Genomic DNA, 17,795 nt, shown 5'->3' with positions numbered 1-17,795 from the left:
CCTGATAGTAGAAGAAAATCCTGAACCTGTAACACTTTCTGAGATAAGAATAACCTAATGGCTAATTATTATCAATGTTTTTATTTTTGCAAACTCTGTCAAGCCTGAAATCAGGCATGGAGCCTGAATACTATCAGCCCTGAACTTGGGAAGGACTTGCTGCCACCAATCTAATAGAAAAATAGCACAACAGCTGCGATCGCAGCAGCAGAAAGCAGTGTTGGGTGAGTGAGTCGACTTTTTCTACTAAGAGAGACAAATGCCCACGTCAGGAGAGACTAGCAGCTGCCTCGTCAGAAGATATGGCTGTACACATTAGTACTGATCCAGGTGGGTTCTTTTTCATTCAAATACAGATCTTAGAGGGAACAGGACTTTTTGGGGCACGAAAACTACTATACTAACTATAACTACTACTAACAATAATAATACCACCAACAGATTTGTTTTACAGATCGATAGATATCACCTGCTTGCCAGCACTCCATTCACTTGTGTGATAACAGATGACAACTGTCCGAGGCCCAGCAAAGAAGTCATGACGCCATGGTAATGGCCAATCTGAAAATAAGAAAATGGTGGAAAAATAAGTTAGACACACACACACACAGACACAGACACAGACGCGCGCACGCACGCACACACACACACACACACACACACACACACACACACACACACACACACACACACACACACACACACACACACACACACACACACACACACACACACGCAGTAAAGACCAGAGATGTGGACTTGTGACTTGTGACTTGGAATGACTTGTGACTTGAATCACAAATGACTCGACTTGAGACTTGACTTACCAATATTAGGAATGACTTGTGACTTGACTCGACTTGTACGCTATTGACTTGAGACTTGACTCGACTTGACAGTTTTAGCTTGCAATGACTTGCAATAGTGCTCCAAGTCAATCAATATATGTTTTTTTTGCATTTGTGTGTGAAAAAATGCACAAAAGAAAGGAAAAATAAAAGCTTTACCTTTAACCATAGTCACAAACCTAAAAAAATATGATCAATTGTGGGTTGCATGGTCACCCCAAAAAAACATGAAAGCTTGTCTGCAGCCGTGGTGTAATGGTTAGGGAGTTGGGCGGAAGATTACAGAGTTGCAGGTTTGAATCTCACCCTTAGACCCACCTCTCCCTACACCTCCAATCCAAGGCACCTATATTGCTCCAAGGACTGTCACCAATATGTGTGTTGGATAAAAGATAAAAGTAATGTAATGAATAATTATAAACCGTGGTAAAACTGTGGTTCGTTTTCAGAGCAATACCATGGTTCAATTTATAGTTAAACCTAGAAAAACCAAAAACCAATGCCGAACCATGCTCATGGTCGATTTTGACAAGGGACATGACTGGCGAAGGGGGACATGCAAAGCAGTGTGGAGAGGTAATACATTTATGACCAAAGGCAATTGTCAATATTGCACATAGAATACAAGGTGACTTGTTAATGACTTGGAAAAAATAAGACTTGGACTTGACTTGGCTTTGGCACGACTTGGACTTGGACTTGACTTGGTCAAATGTGTTGTAACTTGTGACTTGACTCGGACTTGGTTGGAGGGACTTAAGACTTACTTGCGACTTGCAAATTAGTGACTTGGTCCCATCTCTGGTAAAGACTAACCTAGATTGTGTACATTCTCTCACTGACACATTCACTCACAAAGTATATTGCACTTCCTGATCACGTCAGGTCATGTTTTGTGGTGTAATCAAAATCAAAAATTGTCTCGCCAATGCTTTGCTAGTCATGGGACATAAGGAAGGACTTCCCAACTTTGATTCCATACATTTTCAAAAGTTGAAGTAAAAAAGGAAGAGATTTCTGATACGATCACTGTTATATTTTGTGATATTTTTTCTTCTAAGTGTTGGGTGAGTGAGTCCACTTGCCCAAATGCCAACGTCAGGAGAGACTAGCTAACCTGGTTCTCACGCGATGGTTGTTGTGCATCTAGATTTCTGGGCTAGCAGATTGTTGGCACTCTACTGTAACATCAAAATTCCACAAACAACTTGCCATTCCATGTGTTAAAAGGGGGTGCATCACTGACACACACTCTTATGAGTTGACTGTTTAACATGGCCCTCATACACACAATTCTACAGTGGTCCCAGTGGAACATTTGCCTATTTAAATATACACGTCAGCAGGGCTCTTAATACACTTTTTTCATCACCGCCCAAAATGGCTAATAGATTGCTAATGTTCCTAGCCAAACACACTCTCCCCAATGGGTCCAAGTGGCTAGTAAGTTGGTCTATTCTACCCGTCAAACTCAAATTTCACCAGCATTTGGTCAATTTAAAGCCCTGAACATCAGCTAGGATCACGATCAATTGATGGCACTTACCTGGTCTGATTCAAGCTGAATCGCTCGGTCATAACAAGCAGTAGACTCACGGAGTAAGCCAATACTCTCATGCTCTAAGATCTGCTCTCTCAGAGTGGGCTCATCTCTTCGCAAAGCATTCACTCCTCGCACACCATCTGGCTCATGCATTGCAGCATACAATGTCTGAGCAAAACAGAAAGCAGAAATACACTGTACCAGAGCCATTAAAGAAAGAGTTGGGGTAATCCCATTGACCTCCGTGTTCCATTTTTACACAAAGATGATGGCTCATGGAGCCTTTGACACACTGAGAACACCATTTGACATACAGTACAGGCCAAAAGTATGGACTCAAATTCTCAATTAATCAATTCTCTTTATTTTTGTGGCTATTTACAGAACTTAGTACATTTTCAGGGAGGGCATCTAAACTGTGAATGAACACATGTATAATGTTTCGCGTAACAAAAAAATGAAAATATATAAAAAATAAAAACAATTATTTAAAAAATATCAAAAAATGCCAAACAGTGACGTCAACACAGCAAAACTGAGGGCCTCACATGTTTCAACAAGCTTATTTTTCTGTCTATTTTCAAGTAAAAATGCCCAGTCAGTTGAGTCAATTTTAATTGATACAAGCAATACAAGAGAGATTTTCTTGATCTGATATTGAGTCACTTTGTCAGCATAGCTGGTTATCTAGGTGAAAGAGTGACAAAAAAAGTCAAAGTGAAAGTGAAAAACCCTGCCACAGATTCCCTCCAACACAGGTTTGACCTCTACAAGTAACTGGCTGTGACTCAATATCAGATCAAGAAAAGGTCTGTAAAATGCTTGTACTGGCAAGTGTTTAAAACTACATTTCTAGTGAGTTATTGGAGGACTTTAATGTTCAATTAGGATTGACATGACTGACAGGGCATTTTTATTTTAAAATAGACAAAAATAAGCTTGTTGAAATGTGTGGGGCCATCAGTTGTGCCGTGTTGACATCAGGTGGATAGACAGCTGACATTGCTGTTGGACAACAGTTAGAACTAGATTGCATTTCCTCACCGAAAATGCTGGAGTATGCTTGCCCGTCTTGCATTCACTGCCCTTCATGCATGCCTTGCCCTTCATGCATACACAACATACAGTTAACCATCTAGATGAGCTAACTTCCTGTTTGGTATGTACCATATTGGCAAAAACACATTTTCATTAACTGTAGCGCCCACCAGTGGCCATATTGCACTGAATTCGGTAGGTACCCTCTGGGTGTACTGGAGATCATGTATAAGAAATTTCGTTAAGATCCGTCAAGGCGTTGCTGAGATATGAGCTAACTTCCTGTTTGGACGGTGTGTGGCTGCTGTGCGGCGATGCTTTCAGCTATTGCTCTGTAAATTTCAGCATAGGTGCAATGGTGGTCTAATAAAAATTGTAGGACGAGCAGACAAAAATTGTGGGCGGAGCATCATTTTTATTGATTTTTGAATATGTCAAAATGGTGGGAAATTCATGATGGTAAATATGACATCATAGTATGCGTTGGATTTGGCTGACCCAAGGATTTCAGCGATACCAAGCGTTTGATGAATTGAGGTCGATACGGGCCAATATGGGTAAAAACACATTTTTGCTTATTGTAGCGCCCCCTAGTGGCGCATTTGCACGAAAATCGTTACGAGTCCTCTGGAGATAGTGTTGATTATGTGTATGAAATTGGGTTCTGACACAAGAAGCCGTTGCCGAGATCTCCGCCGCCAACTTTGATTGGCTCCTGTTTGAAGCGGGTTTAATCAATCGTTCCAGGACTTTTAGGGTAGATGTACAGTGAGGAGAATAAGTATTTGATCCCTTGCTGATTTTGTTGGTTTGCCCACTAATAAAGACATGATCATTCTATAATGTTAATGATAAAATGTATTATAATATAGAGAGACAGAGTATCAAAAAGAAAATCCAGAAAATAACTGTGAAGAATATATTTTAATTGATTTGTATTCCATTGAGGAAAATAAGTATTTGACCCCTCTAGTCAAAAAAGACAAAATACTTGGTGGCAAAGCCCTTGTTTTCTCATACAGAGGTCAGATGTTTCTTTCAGTTAATGACAATGTTTGAGGGTATATTAGAAAGGATTTTTGTCCACTTTTCTTTGCAGATCATCTCTAAATCACTTAAGTTGTATGACTGTAGCTTGCCAAATGGGAACTTCTGTTCCCTTCACAGGATTATTATAGGGTTAATGTTTGGAAACTGTCTAGGCCACTTCATGACCTTAATGTGCTTCTGCTTGAGCTACTCCTTCGTTGCTTGGGCTGTATGTTATGGATTATTATCATTTTGGGAGGCCAATCCATGACCCACCTTCAGTCTAGTGGTGGTGGGAAAGAGGTTGGCATGCAGCATACGTTTACATGTATCCCTCCATCCATTTCTTGACAATGTGAAGTTGTCCTGTGTCTTGGCCAGACAAACAACCTCAAAACATAATGTTACCACTTTCATTTATGATGTTAGATAAGGTGTTGTTCTTGGGATCAGAGGCAGCATTTCTCTTCCTCCAAACACATACAGTTGTGTTAATGCCAAACAGTTTGATTTTGGTGTTATCTGATTCCAGCACCTCCCAATCATATCCTAATCCAGTTTGACGTTCATTGGCAAACCTCAGGTGAGCCTGAACAGGTTCCTTCTGAAGCCGGGGTACCATACATGCACTGCAGGATTTTAATCCGCTGTGGTATCAAGTGTTTCCAATAGTTTTCTTAGTGATTGAGGTCCCAGCTGCCTTGAGATCATTTCCTAGCTCCTCCCATACAGTTTTAAGGTGCTTTATCTCCTTTTTTCTGGTTATTAAATTCCCACAAGGTCAAATCTTGTATGGAACCAGAGACAGGCCTAAGATTGATGATTGATGATCATTTTGTATGTCCTAAAATTGGGAAGAAATGCACCAACAGTTTGCTCTTTAATATCCAGGAGCCCGTTTCAGCCTTATTGAGTTCTAAAATCTTGTCCCTGACATCCTTTGACAGCTTTTTGGTCTGTCCCATGTTGGCGAGTTTAGTTTGATTGATTGACTGATTCTATGGACTGATTCTGCAGATTCAATGTGTCTTTTGTGCATGTTACTATTAACAGGTGTGTTCAATTCAGATAACAAGTTGATTGGAAGTGCCATTTGATCTGCGGGATCAGAACTCTTAATGGTTGGCAGGGGATCAAATACTTATTTCCCTCAATTAAATATAAATCAATTATTATATATTCTTTAGAGTTAATTTCTGGATTTTCTTTTTGATATTCTGTCTCTCCATATTAGAATACATATTATCATTAACATTAAAGGCTGATCATGTCTTTATTAGTGGGCAAACCAACAAAATCAGCAAGGGATCAAATACTTATTCTCCTCACTGTATCTCAGCTCGAAGATGCCCTCACAATTTTTTGACGATGGGATTAAAATTGTGGGCAGGGCATCATTTTTATTGATTTACTAAATTCAAGTGGTGGAAAAACTTTCCAGGCGGAAAATGACGTCACAGGGTGCATTGGATTCGGCTTGGCCCAAGGATTCCAAGTTTTTGAAATTCCGACCAATGGTTCAAAAGTTACAGCATGACATGTACTTGCAACTTTGACCTGCTGGTGGCGCTACAGTGTTCGAGGTACCCCAAAACAAAGTACAAGCACGCATCGGCACACCGAGCCGAACATTCCGGCATTTGGCCACTGGCAAGCATACTAATTATATTTTTTGGTAAGCACGTAACTCTCCATGTGTTCAAGCACAGTTTTGATGCCCTGCATGAAAATCCACAAAAATAAAAAGAGTATACATGAATGAGAAGGTGAGTCCATACTTCTGGCCTGTGCTGTACTGCCCTACAATATCAGAACGCAGTATCTTGAAAATGGTCGAAAATGGGTTTAGACCGGAAATTGGCTTTGAAATACCTTCTTTTTCTTGTGTTAATTTTTTTTGGCCCAAAACGCAAAAAACTGATTATACTGTGCTTTTTGGTTTTAGGAGGTTACGTCGTACTAGCCAAGAACGCAGTATAATGCGAATTATACTGCACTTCTCCATTGACACCGTGGTTTTGGTGTAGACAGTAATACCACAACAGAACGCAGTATAATGATTTTTCAGCTAAAAAGTAATGAGAATGTTGGTTTTTTTGCTTTTTTCTTGTGTGCATAAATTTTCACCATAAAAAAAGTATTATATGGAAGTGTCATCACCACTTTACCTCCAACACAGTCGCGTGGACAGAAAGGAAACTTTAAAGCCTTTTTTCTCAGTTTGCCATTTTGAATTATACTGCGTTCTGAAATTGTAGGGCAGTGTAGTTCCAACATAGTTGCCTCAAAAACAGACAGTGCAGTAAAAGTAAATGTAACTAGATTGCATTCTCACAGAAAATGCTGGAAGCGGGCTTGCCTTTTGGGGCAGAGATGAAACAAAGTACTATTGAGAAAACAAAGCTAAAAGAAATGTTGGAAAAAATCCATCCACCCAGTCAGAAGTTATGGGCCAAACAATTCAGCCAACTTGGATTCAGCCATCTTGAAAGTGTTGTAGCTCTGCGTTTTGGGGATATACTAAATGACATGCATAGTATTTTAAGTTGGCTAAGGAACACTGCATATGATATCATTTTGAAAATCAACATGGCTTCGAGCGGGATTCGAACTCACAACCTCCATATCTGTAATCCAGCCCTTTTGCCATTGATATTAAATGACATACAATACATGATATTTGAAGTTGGCTAAGGAACACTGCATATGATATAATTTTGAAAATCAACATGGCTTCGACTGGGGTTCGAACTCCCAACCTCCATATCTGTAATCCAGCACATTTGCCATTGATACTAAATGACATACATGGCATTTTAAGTTGGCCAAGGAACACTGCATATGATATAATTTTGAAAATCAACATGGCTTCGGGTGGGGTTCGAACTCTCAACCTCCATATCTGTAATCCAGCACATTTGCCATTGATACTAAATGACATACATGGTATTTGAAGTTGGCTAAGGAACACTGCATATGATATAATTTTGAAAATCAACATGGCTTCAAGTGGGATTCGAACTCTCAACCTCCATATCTCTAATCCAGCAGCATTCCCATTGAGCCAAGCAGCTGGCTGTCATGCACAGTCCAGCAAGACTATATCACATTGCATTGAAGAGCTGAACAATAGACTTCTAGAATAGTTCTGCCCTACAAAGCAAAAAGGCAGTAACTGCATTGCTGTTTAAAATTAGTTAATATGACTTTAATGCCATATATATCAAATTCTAAAGTTAAATAAAATGATTGATCTGCAAAAAAGGTGGTGATTTAAAGTAACAAAACTGTCACATGTCAATAATCTCCCAAAAACCACCTATACTGGATTGCAGTATAATTTTAAAATCAACTGACTCAGTTTTGAGCTCTGCGCAGTTACTGCCTTTTTGCTTTGTAGGGCAGAGTTGCGCAGCTGCTCGTTAAGAATAGAATGTTGAGAGAAAGTGACAGTTGAGATGGAACCCTGTATTGGCAGCACCTGTTCTGATTGACTGAATGACAGTTAATATGGTGCTCTAAGCAGAGGGCAGAATGAGAATGAGTTTTTTGTCTTTACAAGATCGTTGTAAAAAAACTAAAAGGAGTTGGCACGTGTCCTGCGCACAGATCGGAGTCATGTATGTGATCTCTCTAACAGTCTTTGAATGAAGTTTATAGGTTAAACGGTTCAGTCACAAATGGACCTCTTGTGGGACATGCGCTGACCTCTTGAAAAAGGCACTTTTGGGAAGAATGGGAACCTCCATAGACCCAGCCCTGTCGTTTTTAAACACCTGCCATTTAAAAAGTATTGGGAGTTGGGAGACTTTGACAATTTGGAGACATCCCATAGAGCTCGCTAACAACGCGTCAACTAAACTTCTAGGTGAAAGTGTTGATGTTTTATGACCGAAAAAGCCTCCTACACTCTAATCTCTAGAGTGGCGGAACCTTGGTTCATGAAGGTTCTACGATTGTTTTCAATGGGGACCCAAACTTGCACAAAATCGCCAAAAACGGGAAAAGACGGGACAGACACGGACAAGCCTATTAATAGAAATGATCTCCAAGCCGAGCCGGTCATTTTAGTGTTTGAACGGTGTCTCTATCTCAAAAGGCCTAGGAGGAGATCCATTTTCTATTTTTACTGCCCTGCACAAGACAAATAAATAAACAGAACTTAGAGATTACTAGAATCGGGCCTTGCTCTGCAAGCCCGCTTAATTAATATTTACGTCATCGTTGCTTGTTGTGTAGTGGTTCTGTGTTAGTCACTAGCGAAAATAAAGCTGCTTTCTAGATTGATTTGACTGCAATTGGAAAAAAGACCAGCATTTTGGGTTGTTTACCCACAATGCAGTGCTATAGAGCTACCATTTAATACACATGCACCATACGTCTAGATACTCTTCATGCGTGACCCATTGTAACTGATTGAAAAATATCAGGCAATTGATAGCAGTGGATTAGTCATCGTTTCATTACTTATTTTTCTTAGTTTTAGAATTACGTTTGGAATTGGGTAAATGGAAATGTATTGATATTAATGATGTATGTCAGTCAAATTATTTTTTAAATACATTGTGACAAGAGTTTTCTCTCATACCGCTCAAGCCCAGCTTCAACCCTAATTTCGCAATCTCAATACAGAATTTCTACACATACCTGTAAGAATGTCAGATGATCCTGGATATTTTCTTTGCTTTGAACCAGGAAGGACTCAAAGTGCATCACTGCACGTGTGTATGCTTTGGAGCGAAAGGAAGCTTTAGCCAGAAGGTCCTGGGGAATGTCCCCGAGAAAGCATGTTACTTTCTGATAGTCACCATTTCCTTGACCTAAAATGTACACAAAAACACAAGGACATACGTAAACAGACAAGAATAGTACACTATAGATCTAAAAATCATAGGTTTTTTTTGTTTATTTTGTTTAGTTCAACAGGGACCATGCACAATACAGTAGACATTGTTTACAGAAGTAAAAAGATGGCTTGTGCCAGATTATAGCTATAGCTAATTTCGGTCTGCAGTCCCTGGACAGGTAAATCAAAAATTAAAATAGACCTGATATAATATAATAACCTGAAAAATTTGCTATTAGCACGCTTCAATGAATTTAATTTATTACACCTCTTGTGACTTCGGTGCACCTCTGAATCTTGAGACGGTCTTGCGCACCCATTGTGGTCAGTGGTCCCAACCAACTTTTTTTTGCCAGCATATAAAATGCTATGTGGCAATTATTTAATTACGCCAACATCAATTTAATATACATTTCCAAGACTTTTCCAAAACTTCTGGACAAATTATTTTCCACAAATTTTCCAGGGCCTGAAAATTGAATTTTAAAATTTCACAACTTTAACATTCGTTTTTTTCACCACTGTGTGATCAGGGACACTTTGCGATCAGGGACATCCTCAGTCAAAAAAGCCCCTCTAACAAAAAACAACAGCAGTAGGCAAAGCTACAGGTATCCATCTCTATGTTATGTACCCTGGGCTGAGAGAAAACGCAAAACTGAGCATGGTCATGTACTCACAGCTAGATTGGGCACTGGTCTCCTTTTTTCTTAAGCTCTGGAAGACATGTCGGCTCCATAGGGTCAAATGGTCCAGGACAGAGAAAACTGTCTGAGTGCTCAGCTGGCTTAGACTTGATGCAGTTTCTTGCGAGCGAACTGAGAGCTGGTCGTCTTGTTTTAGGACCGCCATAATCTCTTCTGTCACCTACAAAAGAAAACATCTGTTAACTGAACGTTAAAGGTGCACTGTGTAGGATGGTGGTGAGAGTAGGTATTGCAACTATACTGCCCATTGTAACTGCTGTCTTCAAAGCCAAATGCAATCTTTTCATGAATAATTACTAAATCATTAATCAATATTTACTAGTATGACCAAAGTACAGTAAGTTTTGCAGATAAAAATGGCAGACAATGGAGAAGATCTCCCTTTTCATATGAATTGGAATTTGATGGTGGTAAGTATTCATGAAAAAGGTAAAATTTGTGAACGGGCAGCATGAATTCTGGAAATAAACTACTACAAATATTGCAATGGGCACCTTTAAGATATGGGTAACTCATACAAGGCTTCAATTACAGCGGGGAAAAGTAGAATTAGCCATTTCTTAGAATTAGCCATTTGTGTCTGTTAACTTGGTGCAAATGATGCACATGTCCATACCTCCTGCTTTTCATCCATAGTGCAACCCAGAAGCATGTAGACCAAGATGTGTGGAAGGAGATGAATGGTGACTTTGTAATCATGCTTAATGATGAATCTGCAAGAGTTGAATACTTTGCTGGCTGACTCGTGTCGCACCTGAAATACACAAACATAAAATAAAATGCATACAGTGCGATGGTAGTGCAGCTGTAACATTTCTGTAGTCTACATTTTAGTAGACTGAGGGATCAGCGGCCCCAGCGCAAGCAGAGTACTTAGTTGAAGAAGTTGTTGTACACAAGCCCGACAGCTACTGTGGTGGAGACAACGATGGCTATTACCATCCACACAGCTCCCCCAGTCCAGGGGTCAATTTCTCAAAACCGAAGTTGCTTACTACATTAGCAACTTTGTTGTTTTCAATGCATTTTCCCATTGGCAACTACCGAAGTTGCTAACAGGCTAACAACTTCTCTTTTGAGAAACTCACCCCAGAAGTCCAGAGTCAAAAACTGGGACTGGGGTCCTCTATGATGTAGTACTGTAAAAATGTGTGAATTTTTAATCGCTGCCATGAATGGGACCCTTCAGTGCATTAATGCACCTTTTAATTTCACTCAAACCCTTGTCATGATTTGGACATTTCAATCAGAACGCCAATGTCTCGGCGCCAACCCAAGACCAGTTGTAGGCCAACTGTAAAACTGTAACTGTAATGATCGTCCTGCATTGATGACATTGCAGGTGCCCCTTCTTGCCCTTTTCTCTCTGTAGCCCTACACCTTGTGATATGGTATCTGCGATGCTGCCGTCTTGTTAAACACAAAGATCATGCTTGTATGTTGTTTACTTGCTAGTACGGTCTGCGCCGTCCACTCTATGGCGCTTTATAGTATCCTTCACGCAATAAACACAGAATTTTCTGGGACTAGATCCTTACTGGATTGGCTACAAAATGGCACCCAAACTGTGATTGGATTAATACCCTTGGATTTGAAAGTTTGATTGCCGGCGAGATACATTTATTCTGTTTTTGATTCCCACCTCATGATGACGAACTTTCTGTATGGGATCTTGCCGTCAGCCAGATGGCTAGGCCACGCATCCTCACGTATGGATCAGATAGGCCACTGAGCATCGGATTATTGGGGTTTGTTGTCAACGTTTGTTGTCAACGGCTTAATTACTTTCGGGACCGGTTTTAGCATATGTTTAACCTTCTGCGTGTATGCAAAGACATTAGGCTACTTGCGCAGGGACAGAGTCAGAGAAACTTTGCTGTGTGAAGTTCTGGATCTGAAAATGAATGATGCATGTTTTTGATTGACCGACGTAGTAAGACAGAGGAGGTGTCGGGTCAGGATAAGGACAACACACAGCAGAGCTAAGTGCCTGTACCAATTTCATATCATTAAACCAACTAGTCCCTGTTCAAACACGTTACATTCTGAAACAGCACATGTTTCACAAAAACCTCAAGATCTTCGCTTCTTGTCGAATTCGGTGGATACCTGCTTTGGTTTAACTTGGGTTTGCTTGGCAAAAAAAGCTTGTAGAGACACACAGTTTTCTCCCAGTTAAGAGCTTAAAGTCTCCACTTTCAAACGAGCCATAACATGTTTCAGTGCCCCGATCACATAATATGCTGCGACTCAACAAAAAAAACGTCAAAAAATGGTTTAGCACGCTGGTATTCCACGAATTAATTCCATAAACACAGCCAGTATTCAATGTTTTAAATAAATGCAGTGCACATACGTCACTGAACAACTTCTGGGTCAGAAAACAATATATTGTCACCATCAACATGGGAATAAAATCAAATCCTTCAATTCCAGTTCAAATCTCCAGAATTATCCAGTAGTCTGGTCTCGTCTTCTCAAATTAGCTTTTAGAGGATGCTTAGCCAATGGTGTACTTACTCATTCCTCTCACTGTTGTGAATGTTTACATCTTATGGGCTACAACAGATGATCGCATGTAATTATTTGGGTGGTTCATTCTTCTGATTTTAGTGAAGATCAGACCATATTCAGACCATATATTTAGTGAAGATCAGACCCCCCCCTATTGTCAGACATGTGCATATGTCATATGTTCACATCGTACTCACTTTGCTGATGAGATAGCCAGCCCACGTTGAAGACCAGTCCGAGAAATTGCTTCCAGAGTTGCTGAGGTAAATGGGTTTCTTCAGTTTTGACCAGTCAACAACCTTTTGGGAACTTTTATACCTATAGTACAACACATCACACATTAGAAAATTGTCAACACAGATGTGACGCACAGTGGTGGAAGAATTGCATTCAGGGACCCAGGGCATAACACTGATAGGGCCCCCCATACGGCCTGCAAAGGACATAATAGAGCCTCTGCCACCAATATGGGAGGGCACTGGGCCCAGGGGCAAATGCCCTGCTTGCCCCCCCTACAGCTCAGCCCCTGGTGACACATAAATAATTGACCGTTAGTTGAAAATCCACTTACTTGCTGTTTAGATGTGGTTCAAGGATGTCCTGAACGTGCTCTGGGAACCTTCGCCATAACCTTCGACCCGGGCTATCTCGATGGCTTTCCCGACAATCAAAAATAGCAAGAAGCTCCTAAAAAGTCAACAATCTCTTACACAAAACTCCGGAACAGCAGCAACAACCACAAAAAAACAGCAGCAGCAACAAAAAAGACAACAGTGTAAAAATTAGGACAGGTTGGATAAGAGAACTACACTTCTACAACACAGCCGCCTGCTCTTTCTAAGCGATCCCAGTCAAGACTGTTCTGTCGTTGTTCCTCAGTGGTGGAACAGTCTCCCAGAGGTAGCAAGACTAAGCACATCTCTTTCAGCCTTCAAGAAGCAAGTAAAAGACTACTCTTTTGTGACTATGTACCAACTACACTAATGCTAGAGGTCCCGGGCCAGACTATGGCATGGTGTGTGTGTGTGTGTGTGTGTGTGTGTGTGTGTGTGTGTGTGTGTGTGTGTGTGTGTGTGTGTGCACTCTACCTTTAAAAAAGAAACTAACCCTAGCATCTGCACTTGTTGTTCTGTATATTTCCTGTGCACTTTGTTTCTACTAGTGATGTTGGCTATGAGTATGTCCTCAATTGTAAGTTGCTTTGGTTAAAAAGCATCTGGTAAATGCAATGTAATGAAATTTAATAACCGAGAATACCTGCATGGCATAGGCAGCCGCATCCTGGGCCTGAACATCATCTGCGGAGGCTAAGAATGTTCTGGTTACTTCCATGAGAAGTTCAAAGGCAAAGTTTGGATCATCCAGCCCACTCTAATGAGATTGATATAAGAAGAAACAAGACATTTGGTGGTGATGTACATAGGCATAAACTCTTGGAATATTATAGGCCCATCTTAGAATTATATACTGCAAAATGTAAAGGTGGACAAAAACACCTGTGTGCGGGGTGAACTGGGGAGCACTGGAACAGAAAATCACCAAGAGAGTGAAATGCCTAGAGTGAATCATTGTTATTGGCAGCATCATGCTTTGTGACCATTTTTCTTCAGCTGCAAGTGGGGCTTTGGTCAGGGCGGAGGGAATTAGGTGGCCCATACATAACAAATCAAAGCTCAACCAGAGTACATACAACACATTGATTTTGCAACCAAAACATGCCAGACCATTGCTACACTGTTCAATGAAGGTTACAAACCAAGCTGCTACCAGCATTTGGTAAGTCACATTATGCACCTCTAAATTCTACCCATTGGCTGTCAAATTTGCACAACAGTACGCAAATGCTTCCTGGTTGGACAGGCAGATGTCAATTAAGTATGATTGACTTTAGGTTGCACTGCGCAGATTTTATGTCCCTTTTATTTTTTTTTAGCTTAATTTTGAGCTTTAGTGGGTAGCCTCTTACTGCAGCAGGGGTCGCCGGCGCAGAACTTTGGTAACTCTGATAGGTAATCTTACCACAAATGTGGAACTTTTTCGCTTCAAGTCTGTAGTTGAGATGGCCGTTTGCTTCTCTTACACACACTGATGAAGGCCGCAGGGCTGACTTTTAATGCATTTGCCCAAATACTCTTTTTCCTCCTGTCTTTTGTAATCAGAGACATTGGAAGAGGATGTATCTCACTAACAGAAAATCTTTGACGTAATCTTACCACAAATGTTGAACTCTTGCCCTGCACGTCTGTAGTTGACAGGTCCAGCCGACCAGGATCGATTGCACCCAGTTCTCCAAGGCATTCTCCACAAAGTAATCGAATCTCTGGGTTAATATCCTGGCAGCCTCTTAGCAACACTGTAACTAACTGGGATATGACTGGTTCCACCATCTCACTGTCCAACACATACTTCAGAAGATATTCCTGTAAAAAAAGGTTTTGAGTTTGAGGTACATTCACATACACCCAGAGGTCATGGAATGCTGTGCCTAGAAGAACAAATCAATTCAAGGCCAGGGATATGCTTGCTGCAGGATACAGTGTGCATGCACATTTCGTTCACAACATCATTGCCATGTGTATTTTGTCAATTTTGCAATGATTTGCATCATTTAACACTTTTCTATTTTGCCATGAAGTTAACCCCTTCACTCACAATATCTTTACTAATGATCCTAAACATGTTAAAGAGGCACAATGTAGGATTACATAGTTTGCGCGGTGCCCGTGGCATGCCTGTCTCAAAATCTACTCAGTCATGAAAAAAATGCTGTTTAACTAAACTCGCTGTAAGAATGTTTTTCATCACAGAATGCTAGCAGTTGATACAAATGTGAATATGTATCTGGCAGAATTTAAATCAAATTCTTTGTATGAGAAGTGTTTCCCACAACACTTGTTCGGGTCGCTCTGTCAAAAGTTACATTATATGAGGGGTTATCTGAAAGCAGACCACGAAAGTGGACGCGATGAGTCCTGGTTCACTTACTATTGACTCAAATCAGCATCCGCTGACTCAGAACAGTGATTAATTAAACTTTTATGGACGGACACATACCTTTCCTCTAAAGGGGGAATGGCAGAAAAAGTTTAAGACTGTAAATGCAAAGACAATCATCTTCGATAGAAAAAGACAGACAAAACATACTAAAAAAAGTCACTTACTTGGTTCTTGAAGAGCAACTCCTTGAGGCTGGTGAGGGCATGAGTGCGGACAGCTCCATTCTCGTGCTGTATAGCTCGCATGGACAACTGGAGAGAGGACTGCAGGTCGGAGGTCTTTGAGCATTTCTGTGTAAAAAAGAACCAGCAATAAGAAGTCAAAGTCAAACTTATTTATAAAACACATTTCAATGACACTCGTGTCATAACTGCCATGAGTCATAAAAGCTACAAATATAAGCCACACCAGAATATAAACCGCACCCAGTAAAATTAAGAAGAATAAAAACAATTGTACATAATACAGGCCATACCTCTGCAGCCACGGGGGTCCATGTTACATTTATACACCTACAGCTACAAATGAAGCTCTCTGCAGCTAAGTCCCTTCACTTTGTCACAATAGTTATCTATATATTAGCCACAAATATTAGCAGCATCATAGTATACAAAACAAATGAAAAATTAGCTCTTCCACACTTCAAATTTATTATTCACTCAAATAATTTGAAATACAACCATTAAAGTCTCAAAATGTGTTAAAATCCATGGTACGGATGGAACACTTTTCTTTGTACAAATGAGCGATTCTGGCCCAATGGCGCAAAACTTAATGTAGGAAAATTGCATCAAGTTAACACAGCTAATTGGGAAGCATGGGTTCAAGAATAGCCACAATCATACTTTGAATACGTTTCAAACGTTACTTTAAAACGTACAGCAGTGTCACAGTCGTTAATCTTGATCAATGTCCAATTCGGTGCATGGCTCACTGTTTTTTGCAGTTTAAATAAAGAGGGTGCATTTGAGTTGCTTTGTATGACTAACAGAAGCTCATAGTTGCAATATTTTAGCTAGACTGGAAACATCCATTGGTATAATAACAAACGAAAAAACAGCTGATTAGCAGCCTGACAAAGCTGCTATCTGCAATCACATCAGATTTTTAAATTATTACTATTGCCAGTATGTTTAATCTACACTGGCTACAGTATGTTTTTTTCTGACTTGTCTTTGTGCACTGTTGTAATTGTCTATATGTCCAAATGTTTGTTCTATGGCTCCTAAATGCAACACAAACTCCCTTTGAGTCAATAAAGGTGTCATTCTTTCATTCATTCATCCAATTGACCAAACTTTTCTCCTCAATTTCGCCAAAATCGCCAAAGACGCATATACTTTGTCAGTATGGTTATTTCCAAAGTTGATACCATTTACGATCCAAATAGCTTTACAAACCTCTCGGCATTCCTGAAGGATATTTTGAACATCCCTCAGCTCCAGGTGATCAGGCAAGAAGTACACTTCATGAAGAAAGTCCTGAACTTCTTCTCTACAAGAGAAAGATCAAAAGTATTCAATATGTGACCATAGCAGTTGCATAGACAGTGTGACATAAGTGCAAGGGTCATATCCATGGACCAATGTGGTCTGAGGATAGATTGCTCGACGATTAGTTACTAGTTGATTCATTGTCGGCATCCTAGTACTTGTAGGAGCAGCTACATGGAAGGTTCCGTTACTGGTGGAATTTAATGAGGGCCTAATTTCCATACAAATAAATTAAATTCAGAAAACTTCCAGTACAACATTTGACCCAACAATGCCCTGTCTCCGGCAGCGAATAATCAACAGGCACAGTACCTCTAGGTGGTAAATATGGTTTTGTTGATTGCATTTTAAGTATTTTGTACAGGTGCTGGGAGCAAAACGCTTGTATACTGTACCTTCCTACACATGCATATAGGATTTTATTCCCTAGATTTCCAACAGTGTAATTCCTTGGATTGTTGTGAGAATTGAAACAAAACTCACCTGTTCTCCAGGATAAGATAGCGAATGATGGAGGCTGTTGCTCTGGGTTCAATGGAGATGAGAGGCAGGAGGGCCACGATGATATGACTGAGGAGAGGCCCAAGGTAGGGTGGATCCAAGCAGCGCACAAAGCAATCCCAGGTCCTGCGTTAATGCACAAGCAAAGTAAAACTTCACTCAACGGCTCAGCATTCAACATATGGAAGTTGAATTTAATCATCAATGTGTATTTTGGGATAATTATAAGCTCATGTTACACTTGTGGTGATGATATTTCTAGTCCCACTAGCAGGGGTG

At 40.3% G+C, this 17,795-nt stretch overlaps 1 protein-coding gene across 1 annotated transcript in view; it reads right to left on the bottom strand.

Annotated features, from left to right (window-relative positions):
- Positions 1-17,795, bottom strand: part of atr (ATR serine/threonine kinase) — a 51,545-nt gene that overhangs the window by 15,350 nt on the left and 18,400 nt on the right. Inside the window, exons 19-30 of the mRNA XM_063211023.1 lie at positions 17,499-17,642; positions 16,923-17,016; positions 15,687-15,812; positions 14,739-14,945; positions 13,783-13,896; positions 13,097-13,212; positions 12,723-12,843; positions 10,628-10,765; positions 9,985-10,171; positions 9,106-9,278; positions 2,395-2,559; positions 470-561 (exon numbers count right to left, since the gene is read on the bottom strand). Of these exons, the coding sequence (XP_063067093.1) occupies positions 470-561; positions 2,395-2,559; positions 9,106-9,278; positions 9,985-10,171; positions 10,628-10,765; positions 12,723-12,843; positions 13,097-13,212; positions 13,783-13,896; positions 14,739-14,945; positions 15,687-15,812; positions 16,923-17,016; positions 17,499-17,642 (1,677 nt within the window). The remainder of the gene's footprint in view (positions 1-469; positions 562-2,394; positions 2,560-9,105; positions 9,279-9,984; positions 10,172-10,627; positions 10,766-12,722; positions 12,844-13,096; positions 13,213-13,782; positions 13,897-14,738; positions 14,946-15,686; positions 15,813-16,922; positions 17,017-17,498; positions 17,643-17,795) is intronic.

This window comes from Engraulis encrasicolus, chromosome 11 (genome assembly GCF_034702125.1).
Source record: "Engraulis encrasicolus isolate BLACKSEA-1 chromosome 11, IST_EnEncr_1.0, whole genome shotgun sequence".
Taxonomy (NCBI): Eukaryota; Metazoa; Chordata; class Actinopteri; order Clupeiformes; family Engraulidae; genus Engraulis; species Engraulis encrasicolus.
Note: the sequence above shows the minus strand (reverse complement) of the source record. Positions and strands in the feature narration are given on the sequence as shown.